The sequence below is a fragment of the Branchiostoma floridae genome, chromosome 16, assembly GCF_000003815.2.
Source record: "Branchiostoma floridae strain S238N-H82 chromosome 16, Bfl_VNyyK, whole genome shotgun sequence".
NCBI classification, from domain to species: domain Eukaryota; kingdom Metazoa; phylum Chordata; class Leptocardii; order Amphioxiformes; family Branchiostomatidae; genus Branchiostoma; species Branchiostoma floridae.
In genome coordinates, this window is record NC_049994.1 from 1,165,702 (window position 1) to 1,190,125 (window position 24,424).

At 41.0% G+C, this 24,424-nt stretch overlaps 2 protein-coding genes across 4 annotated transcripts; both read right to left on the reverse strand.

Annotated features, from left to right (window-relative positions):
- Nucleotides 1-215: 215 nt before the first annotated feature.
- LOC118403915 (solute carrier family 49 member 4 homolog) lies at nt 216-15,579 on the reverse strand. 3 transcript variants are annotated; one of them, XM_035802786.1, is made up of 11 exons: nt 15,550-15,579; nt 12,402-12,712; nt 10,285-10,375; nt 9,425-9,648; nt 8,964-9,011; nt 8,494-8,623; nt 7,599-7,707; nt 5,773-5,840; nt 5,261-5,379; nt 3,311-3,493; nt 216-2,287 (listed from the first exon to the last, which is right to left on the reverse strand). In XM_035802786.1, exons 2-11 carry the CDS (start codon nt 12,709-12,711, stop codon nt 2,109-2,111), a joined length of 1,461 nt encoding a protein of 486 aa, XP_035658679.1. In that variant the 5' UTR covers nt 12,712; nt 15,550-15,579; the 3' UTR covers nt 216-2,108. The 3 variants fall into 3 exon arrangements, with proteins under 3 accessions (XP_035658679.1, XP_035658678.1, XP_035658680.1); XM_035802785.1 differs by lacking the exon at nt 15,550-15,579 and adding an exon at nt 15,361-15,543; XM_035802787.1 differs by lacking the exons at nt 12,402-12,712; nt 15,550-15,579 and adding an exon at nt 11,225-11,497.
- A 1,313-nt stretch (nt 15,580-16,892) lies between these two features.
- LOC118403916 (potassium voltage-gated channel subfamily A member 3-like) lies at nt 16,893-22,427 on the reverse strand. The gene is made up of 5 exons (XM_035802788.1): nt 21,350-22,427; nt 20,897-21,042; nt 19,814-19,973; nt 18,649-18,852; nt 16,893-18,023 (listed from the first exon to the last, which is right to left on the reverse strand). Exons 1-5 carry the CDS (start codon nt 21,911-21,913, stop codon nt 17,718-17,720), a joined length of 1,380 nt encoding a protein of 459 aa, XP_035658681.1. The 5' UTR covers nt 21,914-22,427; the 3' UTR covers nt 16,893-17,717.
- Between the last annotated feature and the right edge of the window lie 1,997 nt (nt 22,428-24,424).

A 24,424-nucleotide genomic window follows, 5' to 3' on the forward strand; every position in this document is an offset into this window, starting at 1 on the left:
TAGAGATATGAATTATTACACAAACAAAATTTCATTTAGATCAGACAACTGGAAGTGGGTCAGGACCATTACTTATTGCACGCCCCTCGTACATGTACATAGTACACATTTGTATACATTGTCACAGTATTATAATAATGAAATGTTTGAGGTACTGAAGACAAATGAATACTCATCACAAGACACATTTTTTAAATTCTCATTCATTTCTTTTTCATACAACGTACTGTATAACACCATGGTAGATCAGCGACAGTTGATCACGCCATCACTGTCAAAGGTGGACTGTTTGTAGCACTCATGCTGAGTAACCAGTGAGTGGTTTTCGAATTTGACAGCTATAGAAATTACAATGACATGTCAATACTCAATAAACCTTTTATTCTATAAAAATTCAGAATTTTCTTTTCATAACAATTTGCCCACAACAATCCTATTCTCAAGAGATGAAGTAGTAAAATATACCATCCTGTACAGGTGTCAACTTCTGATTTCTATCTCCACATTGGATCAGTATCTCAGGACATGACATTCATGGCAGTCTGACACTGATTCCAAACTTCTCCATAAGATAATGGCTTGTTCTTATTGAAATGTGCAAATTGTCTTCACGACCTGATTTGATTCAAATTAAAAGGCAACATCATTGATTTCTTCATTTTTCCACAATACTTATCACAAAATGCAATTAGCATTGGTTGATGGTTTGGAAGAAATTATTGCCACGGGTGGGATTCCACCTCTGAAAGCAGCTGTTACCTGAGAGGCCACAAAAATGTAACATTATTCAGTTCCAATCTAGCCTCAAATCAAATTTCTGGCTTTCTGACAGAACAATATTAAAGGAGTATTTGAAAACCATCTCACTGATGAAAAAAATATGGTAATGACTGTAGTAATGTATACGTTATTGCTGTTTGATGCTTTCATTGTTGTTTTCTTGACTTGATGTAAGAAAGCTGCCAAGTTTCTGTCTGTTCACACATCCTTATACTCCTAGAAGAAGTGCAGACCCAAATTGAAACTCATTATGAAGAAAAAAAAGCCAAAATTACCTTTCAGTTATCAGGAACGTATGCTACATGTATGCTTGCCTACAAATGAATGGGTCAAAGACAAAATAGCCTGTCATTTTTTCAGCCACACTTAATGGATATACTTTCCTCCAAAATAAGTTAGGTTTGCCTGACAAAAAGCTGATCTATTTTGTAAACCTAAAATTACTCATTTGCACATTTCACTGAGAACAACTAGAATAAAATAGGACGAACATTTCATGTACAAATGTGCATGTTCATCCACTTTGTGTAGGCATGAAGATGGTGATCTTAAAACCATTTTGAATCTCCATCCAGCTATATATCAGCAAATATTAGTTTCTTGGACATGTTTCCTCCTTTATCATAAACCATCTATAAAATGGCAAGATGAGGTCAATATTGCACAATTTTCAAACATTGTGAAACACATTGTGAAACTCAGTTTCACCTTAACGTTGAATAGTACATGTATGACAATCACAGCATGTAAACAATAAACATCAAGTAAAGAATTTAAAATGCCATCATTAAAACGATACAATAGATTTTGTTTTTAAAGTAGCAGCAAGGAACACCATATGTGCTGTCAGGATAACAAGACATTCTTAAAACAAAGGACCTGAGAAACTGCAGCACTAGTAACTTTGGTGTAATAATACTAAATGTAAATTAATACTTTTTCTCATTTTTAAATTTCACCCATACCACAGATATGGAAGAAATGAATTGTCTTTCCTGGTGTATCTTCTTTTTCTTCTCCTGTCAAATCTTTGAATCGATTTATCTCCGCAATTTCTAGACTAAATGACATGGAATTAGCACAAGGGTAGAGTGGGCTGGACTTTTTTCTCCATTTTTGTGATATGTGCCTTTAAATGGTTTTATGAGATTTAAATGATTCTATTGAGATTTTTTGGCCATTCTTAGATGGGTGAAATGTGCTGTATTAGCTTGCAACTGTTGCCTGTCTAGTTATCGTTGACTCATCAACAGATCAGTAGGACTGCTTAAGTTCATCATTTTTCCAGAGTATTTTCACTTTTTTTATCATTCAGCAACACCAGGTATTTAACCTTTTCCATCTTCACTAATGCTGCCATCATTGATAAGATGTTGAGTCTCATCATTCCCTTCTGAGCCGGCTCCTGTGTCCAGATGGAGACGTCTGTAGTTCTCCCTGAAGACACAGAGGAGTGGTACGGAGCATGCCACACCTCCAAGAGCTGCCCAGTTCATCCACGTGACACCTGCAGACACAAGGAACAGATCAACAGGTCATACATATACATTTTGTACAATGTATGTCATGTCATGTACATTTGTATATCAGAAGACTGGGCACACATTTGGTGGGTTTCTCTCTTTGTATTGTTACTGACTTCTCGACTTCCAAATTATATTGGATGATCTTTATGAACATGTGGGCTAAATGTAGTAGTTATAACAATATTACCATTGTACATGAAAGACTACAGTAAAATACCATTACTGGTAAAGTTACATGTAGTGTTGTCAGTCCACAGTTAGACATACAAACACATAAAGCTATACTGCCATTAAATATACATGTATTGTTTGCAAAGCCATTAAACATACATGTATAAGGCTATGCTACCAATATACAGTATACAGTATAGTATAGATTGAATAAATGCGGCTCATAAATAGTAATTGAAGTTGTTTGGCTGTGAGTTTGTTATTCATGGCTCTTTCCCCGTGGTCGAGGATGTGAGGGAAGTTCTGGATGGTCTGCAGGCCCTCATGTGGCTGAGCAGTCCTATCTTCGAAAGACACACTCTGATGCACTGCTGGCATGTGAACTGGGCCGAGGACACGGTCTGGTCATCAGCTGCCTCCTTTCTCCTCTTCCTTCTATCTTCAGCATGATCGTGTCGCTATTTCTCAAGGACCTCTGCGGCCCGCCGTGTCAAAGTTTGTTAAAAGATAATTTAAAAGCTATAGTACCCAAACCCTCTTAGTCTTATAACACATATCTTCCCCTTGTTCAAACAAGGCTCGGACATGTTGTAAGGGATTGCTATCGTCTTTCGGAAGGGACCTAAAACGGGGTTCCCGACCTAAAATGGAACTACCTTGTTCCTATCTGGCCTGACGAACTCTAAGAGTTCTCTATGATAATACTTAGTGCATACCAACTTTTTGTTGTACAATGTTGTCTGAAGATGTCATCACATCATTTTCTATACAAATGCCTTTTACTACCAGTAGACAAGTAGCCAAAGGAAATTGTTTCAAAAAACTTCACTTACCAACTTTGGGAAGAAGAGGAACCAGGAGGAAGATGAGAGCAAAGAGGTTGTTTCCCCAGGTCATCACTCCTGCACTGACAGCCTCTTCAATAGGGTATGTGGTCTCCATCACCAGCTCCAGGAACAGGGGAATACTCGCGTTCACACTCACCATGGTCAGGATGAAGGAGATGTACAGACTCACTGGGAAACACAAGCACAGTAAGCTCACCATTACACAGGACACAAGTACATTTCTACATGTACCACTACGAGGGGTGTTCACACTCACCATGGTCAGGATGAAGGACATGTACAGACTCACTGGGAAACACAAGCACAGTAAGCTCACCATTACACAGGACACAAGTACATTTCTACACGTACGACTACGAGGTACGACTACAAGGCACCCAGAGCAATTCTTTTCGTCTTTTTAATTTCAATTTTCAAGTCATTTTTGCACACAGTAAGGTTAAATAACACTATCTCATTGCATATCGACCTTCATTGAACAAAGATGAGACGTTGTTGGGTGGTGAGAAGTCATTGAAAATCTGAGCGCTGCACGTGCCATTATTTCAAATTTCAAACGCCCGCGAACATGACCAATGAATCCCAAACGCTTCCAGAGATATTGTCACTTGTTCAAATAAGGTTTCGATTTGTGAATGGGCAAATCAGATTCAATTCGCTCTGCGACCTCATGCCTTCAAAAATCACAGAAAATTACTGACGGGAAACCGTTAGTGGCTTGACCCTGACCCTTGATTTATTGAGGGACATAATAAATCAAAGGTTTCTGTTTGCGGCATGTTTGCGCGTCCTTTTAAATGCTGAAAGTACGAAAAAATTATACAAATGTGCTAGCACGTTGAAGTAAATGTCAATATCGCACCGATTGTCTCATCCAGAATATTTTCAATTTCAATGCTCTAAAAATTGCTCTGGGTGCCTTTAACAAATTATTAGCCTCACCAAGAAATAAGGTGCAAGGCTCAAATTTCGCGGTACAATCATTAGTATGCAGTCTTTTATCAATATCCTCTAAATTCCAAATCATTGTGGTCATTACTTAGCAGACTCCTTTTGAAATTCAGTAGGCAAGTGGCAAGAAAACCAAGGATGAACTGTGATCATAGCTGTGTGGGTTGTGTTGCCCATGCCATGGTGCCTATGACACATACATGTACCTTTTCCAAGGTCAAAATATTCACCAGGTGGCATGTCAGGGGAATTGAACCCAGGACCTATGGGATCTGGGCTAAACACCTTAACTGTTTCACCAAGACAACACCACTCCATTATACTAAGGCCTAGGAAAAAAATGTTGTGTTTCCTGTTTCAGTCCTGAAAAAATTAGGGTCGGTAGGTAGGGATTATCTTTTTATTTGTTGTAATTTTTTTAGGCTAGCCTAAACTCTACAGATACATGTTACAATACAGTTGAACAAAGTAAACTGAAATACATGAGGACACTCGTCTTTCAATGTCAAACTTTGTGCATATAAAAAGATACATTTTATCCTTTATTAGATGGGACAAGCAGTGTTTTTACTTCAATAGGAAGCAGGCAGAATAAAAATGCTAAGTAGAAGCTATGTGACTCCACTACTAAAAAAAGTCTAGGGTCGGCAGGTTTTTCTAGGGTAGGTAGGGAAACAGAAAGCACTTTTTCCTAGGCCTAACAGGCAACACCACACAATGCAACAGGCATTTCACTGTAATACCAGAAGAATATGCCTCTCTATAGTGCTAATACCCCCCTCACATTAGGTGAAAATCGATCGGACGACGAGTCTGCGAGCTCTAAATTACGAAGAGGCATGATCCTGCTGCCATCGATGAAATGGCAGAGTTCCACCTTCCCGTCAGGGTCATGCCTCCTCGTAATTCAGAGCTCGCAGACTCGTCGTCCGATCGATTTTCGCCTAATGTGAGGGGGGTATAAGGACAAGTCTAGACATGTACCTTGAGTAAGAGGTAAGGCACCAAACAGCATGATGGTGAACCATGTCAGCGACCCTGTGGCACAGCACATCATCACGACTATGATCAACCTCAGGTGGCCAGCAAAGTAGTCTGCAAACCTAGGGATGGAATCAATCATTGGTGGATCAGCACCATAATCAGTACCTGTATCAGGAATAGAATGATTCCATACCCCAGACAACAAAATGTCAACATTGGACAAACATGCAGCCAGTCTGTCATTGGTTGAATTTTTAACTTATCTGGATAGTTTGATGAAGATATGACACATTCATAACTGGCTATTGTCACTTGTATATCTACTATGTTTATACCATGTACATGTACTTGTAATTAGCCCTTGCAAATAAACTTCTTTTTTATTAAACAGCCAGTGACACAGATTAATTTTAAAACCCTGTTCTGGTCAGCACTCGTGTCAGATCTGAAAATGTCCTACAAAATTTCAAGTCTAATACATTTTGTAGTTAAGGTAATGCTGTTATGTTTACCTGCCAAGAAGCAGCCCCACTCCACATCCTGCTATGTTGCCATAGAAGCCAAGCCAGCCTGCATCAATCTGAAATATTAAAAAAGTTGCTTCACTCCTTTAGAAATGCTGAATCAATTATACTAGATCCACATCTAATGATCTTAAGCCTCCGAATATAATTCATGATGCAAAAATCAAAATGGTTTGATTCAACTTGACAAATATACAAGCTAACAGGTAAATTCAATGGTTTGCATTATGTGTTCATGATGCAAACTTGCACGGAACTTGCACCGGTTCAGATTGAGGTTACTGTGAATCAGTACAACTTTGTACATGTATTTTTGTTTCAGATTCTTAGTCTTCACTGAATTGCTGTCTTGTTGAAACCTCATTCCTTTATGGCCTTGGAAAGGTCTTTGAACACATCCTGTTTCTGATACATGCCATGAAGTTTCCTCAGGATGTTTTGATCCCCCCCAATAGATATCAAGACTGCCTTTACCTCAGTCAACCAGTAAAAACTCAAGCTTGTGGCCACAACAGGATTTTACCATTCAAAACCTTCTCACTTCCTGCATCATTTTGCAAACTACTGTATGACCCATGTACTCAGATGTACATGTACAATGTGTGACAACAATGTATGGTGTCATAACTACCAAGGCAAGCAGATTAACGTCACTTCTGTGTTCATGATGACATTTATCCTAAGTGGTTTTACTCAAACCATACCCAACAGCAGGCTTGAAACAAACCTGCTAGAATCCGTTTGGAGCATTCATGTAGTACTACACAAATTAATTTGGCTTGGCTTGACAAAACAAATTAAACCGTTTTGATTCTTGCATCATGAATGGGGCCTCAGACAGACTTCTGGGATCTGATGTCGGCACATGCATGTTCTTATAACTACCGTTAAACCTTTGTTAGCGGCCACCTTTGCATAGCGACCACCTGGCCATTGTGGTCACTTTATGTCGGTCCCTTGGATTTTTCCCATTGGCCTAAGCATTAAGAAATAGTCTATAGCGGCCACCTGTCCAATGCGGCCACACAATTTCCATACGTCCCGTAGATACAGAAACACTGCCTGTTGCAACCATACAGCGACTGTATGTCACCCTGCGCTGCGGGTTTAAAATTGTAGTTTGCGAGGATTTGGAGGATTCTTGACGTGGTCATTTTGGCTATAGCAGAAGTTACGCCTGCCTTGAACGTTAGAGTGCAAGTCTTTTTTGGCGAATTTACCAACATTCCGCTTGGCAATATATCAATAATTTTTGATAGATTTGACTTTGGCAGGGTCAGTTGACTTCTGACCAGGGCTCTAGCCAGCGTCCGTTTTTCCGTCAATTGATGGAAATTTGCTGCGTGTGACGGAAAAATTTTAAAACCAATCCGTCAACTTTGACGGACAAAAATCTGATAAAAGCTCCTTGGTGAAAGCTACAGGCGGCTTGGAGACGCTGTCCATGGCCGTAAAAGCCACACACTGTTTGTTTTGCTATTGTTATGACTGTTGACAATGTGTGTCGGTGCCCTTTCGCATACGATAATCTCATTAAAACCCGTTTTTCAAGGTCTCAGTTCAGTCTCTCTAACTCCTGGAATAGTGTTTTCGCGACAATGGGAATTGGCTGACGGCAAAAAATGTCGAGCTGGCTAGAGCCCTGATTCTGACACTGTTACTTGGTGAGAAAGATTAGTGAGTACTGAAAACATGTGTAGCTAACTTGTTGCTTGTGGTCAATTGATCAACATTTTCTCTATAGTGGCCACATTTCCCTAGTCCCTTGAGTGGCTGCTATAGACAGGTTTTTGACTGGAGTTTATTTTGTGTACCTGTGAGATCCCGTGTGGAGACAGGATAACATCCAAGACTGCTGTCCACCCTCCGATCACTCCTCCAGGTACACAGTACGCCAGGCACACCAGCCAGAACTGGCCATGTCTGGAGAAAACACACCATGGAAATATTCATAATGGTCTATCAACCCTAACCCTAACCCTAACCCTAACCCACACCTCCAGGTACACAGTAGGCCAGGCACACCAGCCAGAACTGGCCATGTCTGGGGAAAACACACCATGGAGATATTCATAAATGGTCTATCAACCCTAACCCTAACCCTAACCCTAACCCTAACCCTAACCCTAACCCTAACCCTAACCCTAACCCACACCTCCAGGTACACAGTAGGCCAGGCACACCAGCCAGAACTGGCCATGTCTGGGGAAAACACACCATGGAAATATTCATAATGGTCTATCAACCCTAACCCTAACCCTAACCCTAACCCTAACCCTAACCCTAACCCTAACCCTAACCCTAACCCACACCTCCAGGTACACAGTAGGCCAGGCACACCAGCCAGAACTGGCCATGTCTGGAGAAAACACACCATGGAGATATTCATAATGGTCTAGTAGCCTGGAGTCCAGCTCCTATAGGCTCGACTCCAGGCTACTATCAAGGCAAGCAGGAAAGGCAGGCTTCACACCCTTACCCATAGTGTCTTTCACTCCTTATAGATGTCAAACATTGCTGTGATTAGGAGGTATTGCATAGCTGCATTGTGAACACACACCCCACACACATATGCAAGAGTGAAATGGACAAAAAAAAGAGATTCTAACAGCCATGTATGTGCAATAAATTAGCACAATTCCATTGAAGACTTTTCAAAAAGGTTTTCTTCAAGAACAAATACATGTACATGAGTGGAGCTTCTCTCACCTGAAGAGTTTTTTAAGTCCTGTTCGAAAGTCCAGCCGATCCATGGCAGCAGACAGGCTGGGTGGGGTGGGGGGCTTGGACGGGAAGTATATTAATATGGCCAAGAACACTGCAGTACAATAGCCACATTCTGTAGAGTAAAGAAAAAGGTACATGTGTATACAAAAGGTGACATGTATATAAAAGAATGGTTGCATGTCCGTCAAATATTTACATTATTATGTTTTTATTTTGTATCTCTCAAGGGACTACGGACCAGTCTATGCTAGCTCTAAATTGCTACATCATTCAGTGCATAACACAAGTTATCATATTTATTATTTGATCTTATTTGTAAAAATTTCTATGGTTTGGGGGAAAACTAAATGGTAGATGATTTTAGAAATAAGTTTTGTCTGTTTGCCTCATTGACCTCATTTTAGATCTATCATAGCTGCCGCATGAGAAAGGTCTATAAAAGGACAACTTACCAACATACATCAGCCTCATGATCTGCCCTGATATGTCCTCCACTACAGCTGGAAACACAAACATGGATAGATTAGCACCAGTGCTGGGCAGCACACTTTGCTCTGGTAAAGGACAGACATTAGGTCAATTACATACATCATTAAAAAAATCATCTTCAAATTGCAATTATATTTAAGATAAACAGTCGGCTCTTCCCTGCAGCTTGTGTTTATTCTGTACCTGCAATTTCTATATAACCTCCATGAAAAATTTAGTGTTTTGGGTGTTAGATGTGTGTGTCTACGTGTTAACATAGATTTGTAGTTAGCACTATCTTTTAAGAACCCCTGGACGGATTTGTTGGATGAAGGATTTACAGTTTTATATAAAACTCTTCCTTTTTTGGAAATGCATGAATGCTATCCATATGATCAAATCAACATGGCCTTAATATAAAGACTTGTAGAATGTCAGAGATTACTTTGGTTGTAGTGCAGTGTGCTGTTGGGCATGAGATGTGGCTGGGAGACAAACAGTGGTCCTATCAGGTATCCCACCGATGTTCCCACGTAGTTGAATATGGAGCTGATGGCAGTAGCAGTGGTACGCTGGTTTGGAGGGAACCATGTGGAGGAGATGAGAGGGGGGGCAGCCATGAGCATGATGCCTGCTACCCCATTCAGGAACTGCCCAGCATTGATCAATCTGCAAAAATAAACAAGGTTTTTGTCATTTTTACGAATTGTAAGAAATTTAGAATTTATGAGTTTAAAACATTTTCAATGTAAAACAATGATTTAGCAAACTAATTTGATGAATTAATTCTTGTCTGGTCTAATTTTTCTGAAAATGACCCCCAAAATTCTCTACATCTCATATTCAGGAAATTTTCACCAATGAATTACTTTGACCTTCTAAAAATCATTTCCTGCATTTTGAGGGGGGAATGACGTATTGTCGCGCACTGGTGCATGCCCCTACTCTTTTTGGAAAGGTGTGGTGGGTTCTTTAACATGCGTGGGGTGTGGCTCTCACCAAACGCGGGACCTCCATTTTACGTTCTATCTAAGGGACAGCCCTAACCGAGGCTAGGTATCATTTTCATCTGAGTGAAGTGGGGAAAGTCGTATAAAGTACCTTTCCCAAGGGCACAAGATTGGTGACATGTCAGGATTCAAACTCAACTCCCACATGCTGCCGCCATAACAGTATGCATAACAGTACCCTACCGTCAGACGTCAAGAAGTTACATTTCATTTTCTAGATAAGGTACAAATGGTAAAATGTTTTACTATATTCAATGAGGTTTCTGCCACTACAGTCTATAAAAAGTAGACTTACATAGTAGCTATGCCCGCTGATGCAGGAATACATCTCAGTCCTGTTCCCACTGCGATGAGCAAGGCTGTCAACACCACAGAGAAGCGTAGTCCTGGAACAATATTGACAACAATAAAGACACACTTAATACTACTGCTGTTATAACTTTCCAAAGAAACAAACAAGTTTGATTACAAAAGGAAGTTACAACAGAAAAACAAAAGACCACATAATTGCTTAGCTTCTATCTCACTGACTTGAGGTACTCTTGAGGTACGTTGGAGTTTGTTCACTTGTGGCATCTTTATACTTTTTTAGCCAATTTTCCCTTGCACCGACACTAACGTGAGGCACTGTGGTCATTGGAAATTGCAATGTTGCCATTGAATTGAAAATCAAAATAAAATTACTAATGAATAAATGATCTAGAGATTTGTACTGATAAAGGGATGTTCATGTACATGTATGATACGTTTTGTACTTGGAACAACTTAATTTTTTAGGTAACATATCACGAAATATACTTCTAAACCTTGGCTCTTGAAAAATGTGGTCGTTAAATTAATTGATAGAGACCTTTGTTATACACTGCTATATGTATATTAAGTATATTCTGCTCAGGGGTATATTCTGGTTAGTCAGTAAGGCATACATGTCTGTGTATATTTTGGTTTGTTGCACCACTGCTCACTAAAATTATAAAATCGCCTACCAGGGCTCGAAATTCATTTTTGGAAATTATGAAACAAGTACTATGACAGACATTTTATCATCTTTCTAACACATAGATGTAAAGCAATATGGTATTTACTAGTATACTGACATCTTTAAATACATAAGCCTATGAAAATATTTGTCTGCACCAATGCACCCAGAGAAAAAAAAATTGGGTGCACAGCTCCAATTTTGGGTGCACCTGGGTGCACATTAACACCCAGTATATTGAGCCCTGCCTACTAACCTTTGACCACCAATATCCACATAGCCACTACAGTGAAGGCCACATATGTAATATTGTCCCAATTCTCTAACAGTGCAATATCAGTGTCTTTCCAAGCGAACACCAGCTTGGCGGAGACTGAGACTGGACCCCAGGAGTTCCACACCGCTCCCTGTGCGATCCCCAGCAGTGAGAAGACTGCTAGAACATACCATCTCCGTCCGTACAACACCACACTACGGTCTGGAGCTGACACATTGTCCATAGTGGCAGATTGAACTAATAAATAGTCGTTTAAATCTATGGTTAAACCAACACAAAGACAAACATGCTGACTGACAGACACCCAGGTGTGGCATGCCTGTTATACAGATACAGACATACTGTAGCTGACACCAGTGTTAGTTACCCTAGCTAGCTAGCATGGCCACTCGCTACAATACCAACAACAATACCTCTGCTCTCAGGTATAAAGTGACCTTTGTACTTGGTTAATATTTGCTCAATAAGCTGTAAGTTGTACTGGACTTTTGACTGCACAAAATACATTGCATGCAACAATTTTCTTACCTTCATAAGATGTACAAATTATGCATTTCCATGATTAATAAGAATATTCTATCATAGCAGTATTTTTCAGTGTATTTCTTGTCCCAGACATGACATGGTCTTGACACTTGGTCAGGCAGATTAGTCCACATCAGGACAAGGTGGGGCAGGTTTGAGTCCCCTACTAATGTTTACCTTTGGAACTGCAGGGGCAGTTTTGTCAAAACATTCAGAATAGGATAACTGAAGAAAGGAATGACATGCAGGTAGCTTTGGCAAAGATGTACACAATGTAATGCACATTATGCAAATGAGGACCACATTTGCATAATTAATGATAAAATTATTATCAATATCATCATAATCATTATCACTATCATTTTGTCTTCATTATGATACTATTCCAATATCTTTCATAACTGAACGTCAATTATAAAAATGTGACAAATGTCATACATGACTGCAGCTGGTGGAACATAAACAGATAACGTTACCAAAAATTCAAGTAAGGAGGTAAAATGTACAAAAAATGTCAAGTAACTTTAGGCAAGGGAATATTGGTTTGGGGCAGTTGGTTTTTAATGTAAATGTCCTTGCCTGGAAGGATCAGTGTACTTTGAAAACCTGTCCAACCCTGGGCAGTACTCACTGTCAGCATTGATGTACATCAGTCCTGGTGCAAAGAGGATGAAGGCTATACAGCCCCAGTTTGCTAACATGGCGATCTTCCCATCTGTCCACCCGTACACCAGCCTAGCGGAGTCTGAGATGGGCCCCCAACAGTTCCACACCGCGCCCTGGGCGATACCCAGCAGACAGAAGGTTCCCACGATCCACCAGCGCCGATGGTACGCAACAATCTGGGGGGGACTGGGAGCTGTGGAAGGCAGGACTGTTGTTGTTGGCAGGACTGCATCTTGTTCTGAGTCTGGAGAAGTTGGTACTGCATACTGAGTCATTCTGCAGAGAAATAACAAGGCAATCAGACTCAGAGAGATGGCAAACTTCACCTCTATGTCCTGAAACACATTATATAGGGTCTGCATGCTGTTTTCCGTAAGGCGTAGGCAGGCCTTTTTAATTTCCCGTAATTCGTAGGAAAGCTATTTTATTTTGCGTAATTTGTAGTGAGGATGGAAAATTTGGCATAAAGAGTAGCCAGTGTATTTCACGTTAAGTGCAATCGAGCCAAAACATTTCACATAAAATGTAATCCAGCCTAAAAAGTACCCGTAAGTTGTAGCCTGGTCTCCCAAATTTCATAAGTCGAAGCGTAGTTTACCAGTAAATTTGGCCCCTCAAAACACGGGAAAATGCGTTTCAAGGGATAAAGATTTCAAAATTTTGCCGGACCTCCCTTGCTAATCCTTCGGTCATCGACATGGCAAAATATGTATCTGGGGCCTCGCACTCACCTTTTTTGCCGTCAATAGGAATGTTATTGGAGTTAGCTAGCTTAGTCTGGCATGCAAAATTTGCCCATAGAAATGCAGAAAATATCATTTTAGAGGGTCAATATTTTAAAATTTCAATGGTCCTCCTTTGTGCCCCCTCGCGCCTTTGATGCTCAAAAATGTCAAGCGTCAAAGGCGCGAGGGGTTGCAAAACATATTTTCAGCATTATGCTGAAAATATGTTTGGGATGTCACTGTGTCAAACTCAAAGACCTGTTTTGCTAATACAAATATCATTAAAGTTTAGTCTACCAGTAAATTTTCCCATCAAAATGCAGGAAATATCATTTTAAAGAGGGTCAGGATTTCATTTGCCGGACCTCGCTTGCCACTCTTTTCCCCTTCAGTCATCGACACGGTGTCAGGCCGGGCCTTGCCCTCAAAAACCTTTTTTGCTAATAAAAATGCCATTGAAGTCTGCCAGCAAAATTTGCCCAACAAAAGGCAGGAAATATCATTTTAGAGGGTCAAGATTTCAAAATTCCCTTGCGACGCTTTGAAATGCTGAAAATATGTTGGGAGATGTGACGTGTCAACCTCAAATAACACCTTTTTTGCTGATAGAAATGTCATTTAACTTAGCTTTACATAATATCCAGCAAATTAAAATTTTGCTTAGAAAAACTCAGGAAATGGCATTTCAGGGGGTCAGGACTTCAAAATTTTCCCGGACCCTCCGCTCCCCCTTGCAACGCCTCACCCCTTCATCGCTCGACATGGCAAAAATAAATTGGGTGCATGCGCGCCGGTAGTGTCACCCTCAAAAGCTTACGCTGGGAATCTTTAATTAGGTATGCCATTTAAGTCTTCCAGCGAAAATTTCCCTTCAAAATGCAGGAAATAGTGTTTTTAGAGAGTCAAAATTTCAATCTTCCCGGAGGAGCATGCCCCCGCCTCTGTCGAGTGTTGCCAACCTTCCAGAATTTAGCGTAAATTGTTGCCGGTCTTCGTGAATTTAACGTAAAGTGTTGTCGACCGTCCCGAATTTAGCGTAAAGCGTTGTCATGACCCCCCATGCAGACCCTCAGTATATGCAAGCCTGTGACAACATTACAATACATCTTCAGTGCTAATAGTTTTGCAGGGATCAAGACTCAAACTTTTTGACTTAGGAGCACAGTGCTCCCAATCCCCCATCATTGGGCACAGCAGTTAGTAGAAAATCAATTAAGGTGCACCAACGTAAAAAATGGGAGGCAGTATTTCAATAGATTATAAACTAAAGTGTCCATACTCCGTCGTGTCCGTACCTCCTTAGTGTCCATACCCTCTCAAATGAAATCCTAATTTGCATAAATTCCACTTCATTTTGTACATCTCTGTCTGCAAAGCTATTTTGTATACTAAATATTATGGAAATCCACCGTTCCTTTCTTTCAAAAAGTTATGATACACAATTTCTTCCTTACTCTCTCACAAGATAACTATGAGGGTCTGCATGGGGGGTCCCGACCGATTTACGCTGAATTCAGTAGAACCCCCTACGTATTACGCTAAATCAAGGTAGGCAATTACGCTAAATTTGGACGCCTCGCTACGAATTACGTACTATAACTAGATAAAATGGTTTTCCCTACGAGTTACGGGAAATAAAAAAGGCTGCCTACGCCTTACAGAAAAGAGCATGCAGACCCTCAACGATCAAGACCACAGCGCGTCCGGAGGTCAAAAGATACAAAAACCGTAAGTTCTGCTGCAGTACCAAGGTCAAATACCAGGGAACCAAAAATCAACCTTGACCTTCGTCTTCCCAGTGCCCATACATAGATTATAACGCAAATATCATAATTACCCTCATAATTACAATCCATCCTGCAGTTCTTAAGTTAATATGACCACAAAATATATCACGCGCGCACACACACTCACACATACTCTCCAAGCAGAGGTTGAATCGCGCAGATATAGTAATAGTCACTAAGTAGTCTAAGAGATTAGCGCCCATGTAATTTTTCCGACTACAACTAACGTTATATATGCGCGACTCAACCTCTGCTTGGAGAGTAACTCACTCACACACACACACACACACACGCACACACACACACACACACACACACATCTCCATTTTCACGGAGATGCAATACATGTTCCTTGCTCCCTTGCAGAGGGTCAATTACTACCAGTACTTACGAAGTGACAACAAATTCTTACCTGCTCCGATAGCTGCCTGCTTGTCGCCCCCCTCCCACCCTGGGCCAGGCATAGCCCGAGAAATCGATTTCGTTGGCCTAAACTTTGCCCCGGCCCAGTTTCTGACGTTACAATTATATCGTTTAGATCACGGTTTCCACTGTGGGACAAAAGAAAACAGAAACAACACGGAGACGGAATTGCACTCACTCCTACAGCACTTGAGTTGACCAAGTGTATTTACGTTCAACAGAGTTTGACCAACTAAGGTCAATGACCCCCTCTAAAGGGCCGGCCGGTAACTGTCGGGACGGCCGCTAGGGGCGCGATTTATTACCTCCATGAAAAATGGAGGTATAGTTTTTGGTGTGTCTCTCTGTGTGTGTGTGTGTGTGTGTCTGTCTGTCTGTGTGTCCGCATATTTGTGGTTAGCATAACTTTAGATTAGAACCTCTTGATGAATTGTAATGATATTTGATATGTGGGTAGGTGTTTGGAAGGCAAAGGTCAAGGTCGATTTTGGGCCCCCTGGTGTGTAATCTTGGTACTGCAGCTGAACTTCGATTTTTTGTATCTTTTGACCTGAACATGCTATAGTCTTGATTTTTTGGTGGCAGATAGCTTGTGATGTAAGGAGGAGGGTATAAAGGTTTGGGCCCCCTAGCGACTTGGAACTGCAGGGTCGATTTTGTCAAAATCTTCCAAGGAGCATAACGGAACATGGGAACGATGGATTTCCATAATATTTAGCATGTAGGTATGTTTGGCAGAGATATACACAATGAAGTGCAAATTATGCAAATTTGGATTTAATTTACATACTTAATGAGGAAAATCTATATTTCCAGTATTTTCCATTATAGGACTGAAATACATGTACTAGTACTAGTTATTGTTAGTATTGGACAGGCAAACTAGACTAAACTAGACCCTGTTGACACAAGTTGATTTGACTATAGAGATGGCATCGTCTGGGAACCCCAAAACTGACGCAACTGTGGCAATAATAAAAAAAAAGAATGTTAGGCCCCGAAAAGTTGCCTTCATTATGAATCTAACACGTTAGCGTTGAGTGATCAGGAAGATTAAGGTTGAACAACACACAGAATAATGTTATACCGAACACAATTAAAGATTCTTCGTTTTTATTTTCACATTGGAATTCTGAGAAGATAGCATCCGTTTCCCGATATTTCAAGTAACGGCATTGTGCTTATTTTAGAGCTGCTTGGTACGGTCATTACAATTGGTCGAAACTTTGTTGTTGTTGGAATTCGAAACATAATTTCGGGATAAAAATTGATGCCCACGCCGATGTCATCCATAACGTTATAACCAACCCAACATGACCATTCACGGTAGCTGTAAGAAAGGCGAATTATAGATTAAGCTGGGTTCAATGCACCTGGGTGTCCAGTGCAAGCAAGCGAAAAAAACAACAACATGTGTACGTAATATCCGATCACACTTTCAATAATACATACTAAGTTTTTTTAGTAAAAAAAGTTAGCAAAAGGTAGGATATTCTATCATAAACACACGAAGCCACAAAATGTAGTATTGACATATGTTTAATGATACCAGCAGCCCCATCATAAGTCTTCTAAATGAGAATTGCGATTAGAATTGAAGATTAGCGGTAGAGATTCGCAAATCTTTATAAGTTTAGCGTTACGTACTTACTTCTCTCCACTGTCATACTGCTCATTACTTAATCAGAATAACATTGTACATAACATTGTACATGTGGAGACTATCGTACTTTTAAATGTTTAAAGCTATATGGCTTTCGTATGAATACATCAGAATAGCTTCAGTATTGAATAAACAACAAATCTTATGCGTCTAGTATATAACGGCAATATCTGGCATTTATACACATAGATCCATACATAATTCGACATTCCCACAGATTTCCACAATCTACGAATACTAGTGTGTGATAAATTACGTTATATAAAAATAAATGTTACATTAAACGTACAGGTAGCTTGCAAAACAGACGGCAGTGCATTAACCTTAGTACACGTGTACATACAGGGTTCCACTTATCTCCCATGCCTGATGATGCTATACAAATAAGGAACTAATATTACTCTTTTCAAAGCCCCATGCGTTCACCTATTGATGCATTTATATAATAATTACATAGCACTTTGTTATAAACGTTCCCCTAATCCAGTTGCAGAAATATTAACAAACTTCAGTTTTATTTGCCACAAATACGCAACAATAGTATGATATATCAAAGTTAACTTTGACAAAATCTCGCTAGTGAATACGCATACTTTATAATTAGTGGGGATGCTGTGCAAAAGCGTGGTATAATATGCAAAAATAGTTCGTTGATCCCGACTTTTCGTTGATCCCGACTTTTTCTAGACCATCGACTCCCGGTCGGCGTCTTTCTTTTCTCCGCCCCATTTTGACCTGATGGAGTGAAGGGGGGACCGTCCCAGGCCACTGTCCACGTCACTCTGTCGGTCAGCCAAGGAGTGGATGTCGGACAGGGTCCCGATTTCCTCCGGCTCTTCCTTCACTTTCACCTCCTCCCCCTCGTCATCCTCGATAACCTGCTGGTTGTAAAACATCTCGAAGTTGGAGACAATGACGGGAACCGGAAGGGCAATGGACAGCAGACCGGATATGACGCACAGTGCACCGATGAGCTTTCCGACCGTGGTCTGTGGAGAAACCAAATCATGTATTTAAAGTAAGGGTCACAGAGGGTAGAAACGATCACATGTGATGACTCCATGCTTTGCAAACAAAACATGAAGCAAAGGAAACATGTCTGGCAATTACAAATTTAGATGATTGTACATAACACCCTGTACAATCGTGCACAAAATATATCCACAACAAGACTTCATACGAGATATGGATCCTTCTAACAAAAAGAGAACAATTGGCCAATGGAACCAATGATGGCCGTTAAACGTTCTCGAATGAATGAAAGAATGACTAGTTTATTAGCGACAAAACATGTATATACATACCATTGCAGCCATGAAAGGCTGAATTGGGGTATGAGACATAGACATTTGTTAAAATATTTCATTACAGTTCGTTCAAAATTGCTACAATAAAAAAAAACATTACAGGTCATTCAACATTGCTACAATAAAAGGTAATGTACTATGTCTGAATCTGGATGATCTGAATCTGAATAGCGTGGAATGGTTCTTAGACAAAATCCCCTGACAAAATCAGTCCGCGTAGTTGGTCTACAGAAAATACTGGAACACAGTAGTGCGTTGATTTGGTACTGAGCTATACCAATGCGATGATGATTAGGAGGTAACGTACTGTTGGGTACATGTCGCCGTATCCCACCGTGACGATGGTGATGATGGCCCACCAGAAGCCGTCAGGGATGGACTGGAACTTGGTGGCTGGGTCGCTGGCCTCCACGAAGTACATGATGGAGGAGAAGAGCACCACCACGATGGACAGGAACACCATCAACATGCCGATATCAGACAGGCTCCGCGCTAGGGTCTTGCCCAGGACCTGGGGTGGATGGTTATAGGTGTTAGAATCTGTGGGTCAAGCCACGCTGTGTCGTGATATGACTGCAGAGGAAATGGTTATATATTGCGTCATACATTTGTATAGATTATGATCTAGGATCTACTTTAGCTCAAGTTCACACTTGTAAGTTACATTCAAGGGTATATTCAAGTTCGTATGAGATGCGTGTTGATTTTATTTTGGCTTAGTAGTTTTTTCGGTCAGATTTCAAGGCTTAGAAAAACGGTGTGTCAAAGTAAAAATAATCCTTTTCCTCACAAATTTAACATAAGCCAAAATAATGTTAGTATGGAGCTCATACGGACTTGAAGCGTGAACGTGGCTCAGCGGATTAGATCACACTTGCACCAAAAGTGAGAAAAGCTTGTTCATTTGTGATACTTGCAACAGAGGTTATCAATAACAAGTTAACGTTATATTATGGAATATGTAGGTTGCGTCGTTTTGCCCCGCTTGACCCCATTTTGGGGGCAATTTCAGAAAAAAAATGCAATATCAGGCCACAAATTGCGCTGCATTGCGTATACCAGGCTTAACGTGACGCAGTCAAGTGATATACCTTACTGTCTTACAAGAAAAAGTCGCGTTTGTAAGCAAGTTGCTATGAAAATGGACAGCATGAAACAGTGTGACTTAGAATCTAGAGATCCTGAGTTCGATACCCGCCATGCCCCCGACGTTGTGCCCCTGGGAAAGGCACTTAATACGACCTTCCTCACTTCACCCAGGTGTAAAAATGGGTACCTGGCTTCGGTCGGGGAGGTAAAAAAGAAATACTACCTTTACCTTCTGTCTGTACTGTGTATGTGGCACTGTCAATATAAGTTATAAAACTTGAGTGCGGTGCCGCATTTTCCTCGTCTATCCAAAGCAAATAGAAAAAAAAACAATGTGAAATGTTCAGGGCGCCATGAGTCGGTGCCCGTCCCTGCCTTCTCACCTTGAAGCCCCGGTTGTACCTGGACAGTTTGAAGGTCCGCAGCACCCTCAGGACAAACAAGAAGCGCAGGTCGATGTCCTGGTCATGCCCCGCTAAACCCGCGATCACTAACGTCACGTAGTACGGCAGGATGGACAGGAGATCCACCACGTTCAGGAGGCTATGGGGACGACAGGATATTATGGGTAACACATACCACACACGCACGGGTAACCTTTATCTACCTTCCAAGCAGAGGTTAGGCTCCAACTGTTTTTTAAACGTTTTTAGTCGTTTTTATCGGGCTTTCTATTTTGTCATTTTTCTTGAAGTACGCAGTTAGGTTTTGCTCATAAAAAACACAAACATTTCCTTGCAGTGGTATGTACCAAAGTGCTCTAAAATTTTCTCCTAGGAAAAAAAATATATCAGGCGCAATATAACTTGATGCTGTCATCCATATGGTCCAAAAATCATTTCTATAATTCTTTCATACCCAGCTTTCAATATTCGGTAGAAATAGAGTTAGTGATCCATTAATGAGAAAACAATGGAAGACGTCAATGTAGCTAGAGACCATTGGAAAGCTTTGATAATCATGCTCTTGGGACGACGAGATCAAAACGCTCACCTATTGAACCATTTGACTGAATCATGAGAAAATTGTACTACATGTGTTGTTGGGTGGAATGTAGGTAGTACAGTAAGTTGCCAGCCAGAGTGGCGTAAAAACGACACGGATAATTAAACTAGCGTTAGTAAATCTGTACTGTCTTCTTTTGGTAGAATTCGTAACGCGTAAGTTACACGATTTGTGTATTAGCATATATATATATATATGCTCACACTCATACGCACACATACATACATACATACATACATACATACATACACACACACACATACACACATACACACACACACACACACACACACACATACACATACATACACAAACATAAACACACACACGCAAAAACATACACACACACACAAATATATACACACACACGCACACAAACACACACACACAATCAGAATCAATGAGGTTTGATCAAAATAAACATCCAAGCTAGAATACGCTACAACAGGGTTACACTGCACCTTTTGAAGAAGACCCTTCTGTTCGGACAGGAGTAGAAGCGGAGGATGAGCTCGATAGTGAACCAGCAGATACAGACGGTCTCCAGGAGGAAGAACGGGTCGTCCTTGTACGGGTCCCCAGTCTCCATCTCTTCTTCTAGTCTGCCCTATTGTTAAAACACGCCTATATTTGGATGTTGTTCTAATTGTTGCCTTTGTAAAGCCTAGCGGCACTTGTTGTCTCATGTAGCAGGGATTTAAGTTAGGGTTTTATAGCCATTTCCCCTTAGCGTGTTGGAGGCATTTTGCAGACGTTGGTAACTTACTTTGGCTGAACGGCCGCTCGAATCAAACTTGAAAACTTTTGGTATGAATGAGGTGAAAAATATTACCATATATCCATCAATATAGTGAAACATGGCATATGCATTCTTTTTATTTTTGCTATATCTTAGATAATAGATACAATCTTACCCAGGCCTGGTGTGGAGAGGAGGTGGAGTTTGTCCTGTCGTCAGTGGGTGTTGCAGGTTTGTGTTTGTCCTTGTGAAACACAGGGAGAGTCTCCAAACACAGCCCGATTATGGACACCAGAATGAACGTGATGGACACCACTGCGATGAACGTGGCCGCCTTGGAACTGTTGGAATGCTCGAAGAGCAGCCAGATCGTCCTTTTTAACTTCTGACTTTCCGGCGGAAGGGGGTGTTGCTTTTTCGGCACGTACCCCTGTCCTCGCAAGTACTCTTCCATCACATCTTTACCGAGGTCGTAGAACTTGAGTTCCTCTATGAAAGTGTCCATGGGCACTTCTTCTGGCTTTTGGAGGGTGCCGCTGCTATGGTAGAAGTGGAAGACAGCCTCCGCAGTCGGCCTGTGTCGGTCGAGAAAGTATTCCCGTCGTACCGGGTCGTAGTACTTCGCTCGCCTCTTGGGACTGCCCAGGAGAGTGGCCGGATACTGGTCCAACTTGCAGCAACAGATCGCAAACTTCAACCCCGACACGTTGATCCTTAGGATATGCTTGTGCGAGGACATGTCTGCTTGCTATGGTTGTAGTCTGTTCTCGTTTCAAAAGAAGCCGGCAGGATGTCTGCGCAGAGTTTTGTTCAGACGTCGGTAGACCAGGTCAGCGAGTGCATCTGACAACAATACTTGAGCAGCCCGAGGCTAACAATCCCTTCAATTGTGTGCATTGTTCACAGGCGCAAAGAACACAACCACGTCCATCTCCAGGCTTCGCAAAAAGTCGCTTCTCTTCGACAAGGAAGATCCACCTTGTGATATCTCATGTTTTTTTTAACAGTTCAAGATAGAGTTGTACACCTAAACATGGTAACCCGTTGTTTTTGTACAACACAACACAACGTGGCTCGCACAGCAAAAGGGTACTATGCATGACCAGTTGAACGGGTTTGGGTGATACCACTGAAGTTAGACTGTGGGGGTTAGAAATACTGCTTACATGCCAATCATAAAGAAAAGATTGCTCTTGCTAACGCCATGCCACCTTTCTTTGAAAAGACTCAAGTTATTCCCTGTAGACACTGAAGCAGACTACATGTCAGTAGAAAAGCAGCATACCACATGTGTAAAAGTTATTTTGTTTTTCTGGAGTGCAATTATGCATGCTCGACATGTCTTGACAAACGAAAAAAAAAACGTTTGTGACAGCAGAGTAACCACTTACACAGCTGGCGTCTATTGTGACCCCGCAGCGCGACGTTAGGACTAGAACATGGAACTTTTGGGTGGACAGATCAAAGATACAGGAGGAGGATAGTCCCCGGCTCTTAAAACAAATTAAAATAGGTGATATCTACACAGGTGGTTAGAGCCCCACCTATGCAGGCTTCCCACATGGTTTCTCCCAGGTCACACATTAAGGGCGTTCCTAATTGTTCGAAAGTCAGTCTGTACCGCAGGGCAAACGTGCTCGACTCAGGGCTTTGTTTGTCTGGGCTGCTCTAGTTAAAAATATTGATTTATGTTGAGTGGAGCTCTCATCTGAATATCATTTTTTTATAATATCGATCGATATGAAGCGGCAATGTGAAAGTAATTAGTATCACAGCTTTACTCTTTTTTTGGTTTTGTAGTTGGATTACAGCGAGAAACTATGGATGGATTGTTATATTCATGGTCTTTTGTATGTGGTTATATCCTGACCATTAGAAAAATTATAACACCCCCCCCCCCCTCCAACTGCTAGTGAGTTACATTGGTACTGCAGCGGAACGGCTTATTTGAACATGAAAACGGGGGTGTAGTTTCGGAGTGTCTGTGTGTCGTGTGTTTCGCTTAACCCATATTTGTGGACAGCGTAACTTGCAAAGGTCTGAATTGGTTGTGATGATCTCCAAGCAGATTTCCCGCTGGTTTTAGACAGTATCAAAAGGACCAAAGTAGTACTAGTATCCAACGGCTATTTGGACATTTCTTTGGTCCTTGCAAGACATTAGGGATCTGCTTGGAGAAAGTGATGATAGTTGGTATGTGGGTAGATTTTGGGAAGACGAAGGTCAAGGTCAATTTTGTGTCTTTGTAATGGTTTGCATCTTTTATCCTGGACAATATCTTTTTCTAATTTGTTGTCAGAATTAGCTTTTTACATCTCGGGAAGAATAGGTCTAGGTTAGCCCACAGCTAACCCCAACCCCATCATCTTGCTCTGAAACCGAAATCGTGTTTTTAAATGGTGTGAAATAATGTTTGTTTCTCACAGGATAACTAAACAAATGACAAAGGAATTACGGACTTTCCTGATATTTGGCATGCGAGTAATGCTTAGATGTTTACACAATTGAATGCATCTGTCTGTAATTGTTTAGGTTTAGTTTTCAAAAAAGAAGATACAAATCAAATACCATAAATACAAATGTTAGTGTTTCCATAATATATTACAGAATAATACATGTAACAACTGCTGGGACATTACCTCTCTGCGGCCTTCCACGTGCGCTGGTGGTTATTGTCAGATCTCTGAGCCCCCGGGCTACCTGACGAAGCCTCCATAGCAGGCTCTCGGGAGCCTTTTTGTGGCTCATAATACACTTTTGATGGCCATTTATTTTTGTACTGGGTCGCTGATTGCCGACCTTCGATGATCTATAGATCTATCTATATGACAAACTATCTATATATCTATAATCCCAATCAGCGACCCAGTACAAAAAGAAATGGCCAGCAAAAGAGTATTATGAGCCAAAAAAAGGCCCAAGAGAGGCCCCTGCTATGGAGGCTATACCTGACGTTTGTCTACGCGGGTCTACGCGTTACGAAAGGTTCTCCATAACGCGTTACGACAAGTTCAAGAAAAATAAATAACGCGCTACGTGCACGTGGAGTTGAAACGACCAAAAACTCTTCACGAAATATATGACAGGTATTTGGATCCTATAGTGGAAAACACTACAAAGATAGATTTCCCTCATTAAATATGCAAATTAAGTGCCATTTTGCATAATTTGCACTTGATGATGATGTACATCTCTGTCTAAGCTATCCACATACTAAATATCATATAAATTTGTAGTTCCCTTGTTCTGT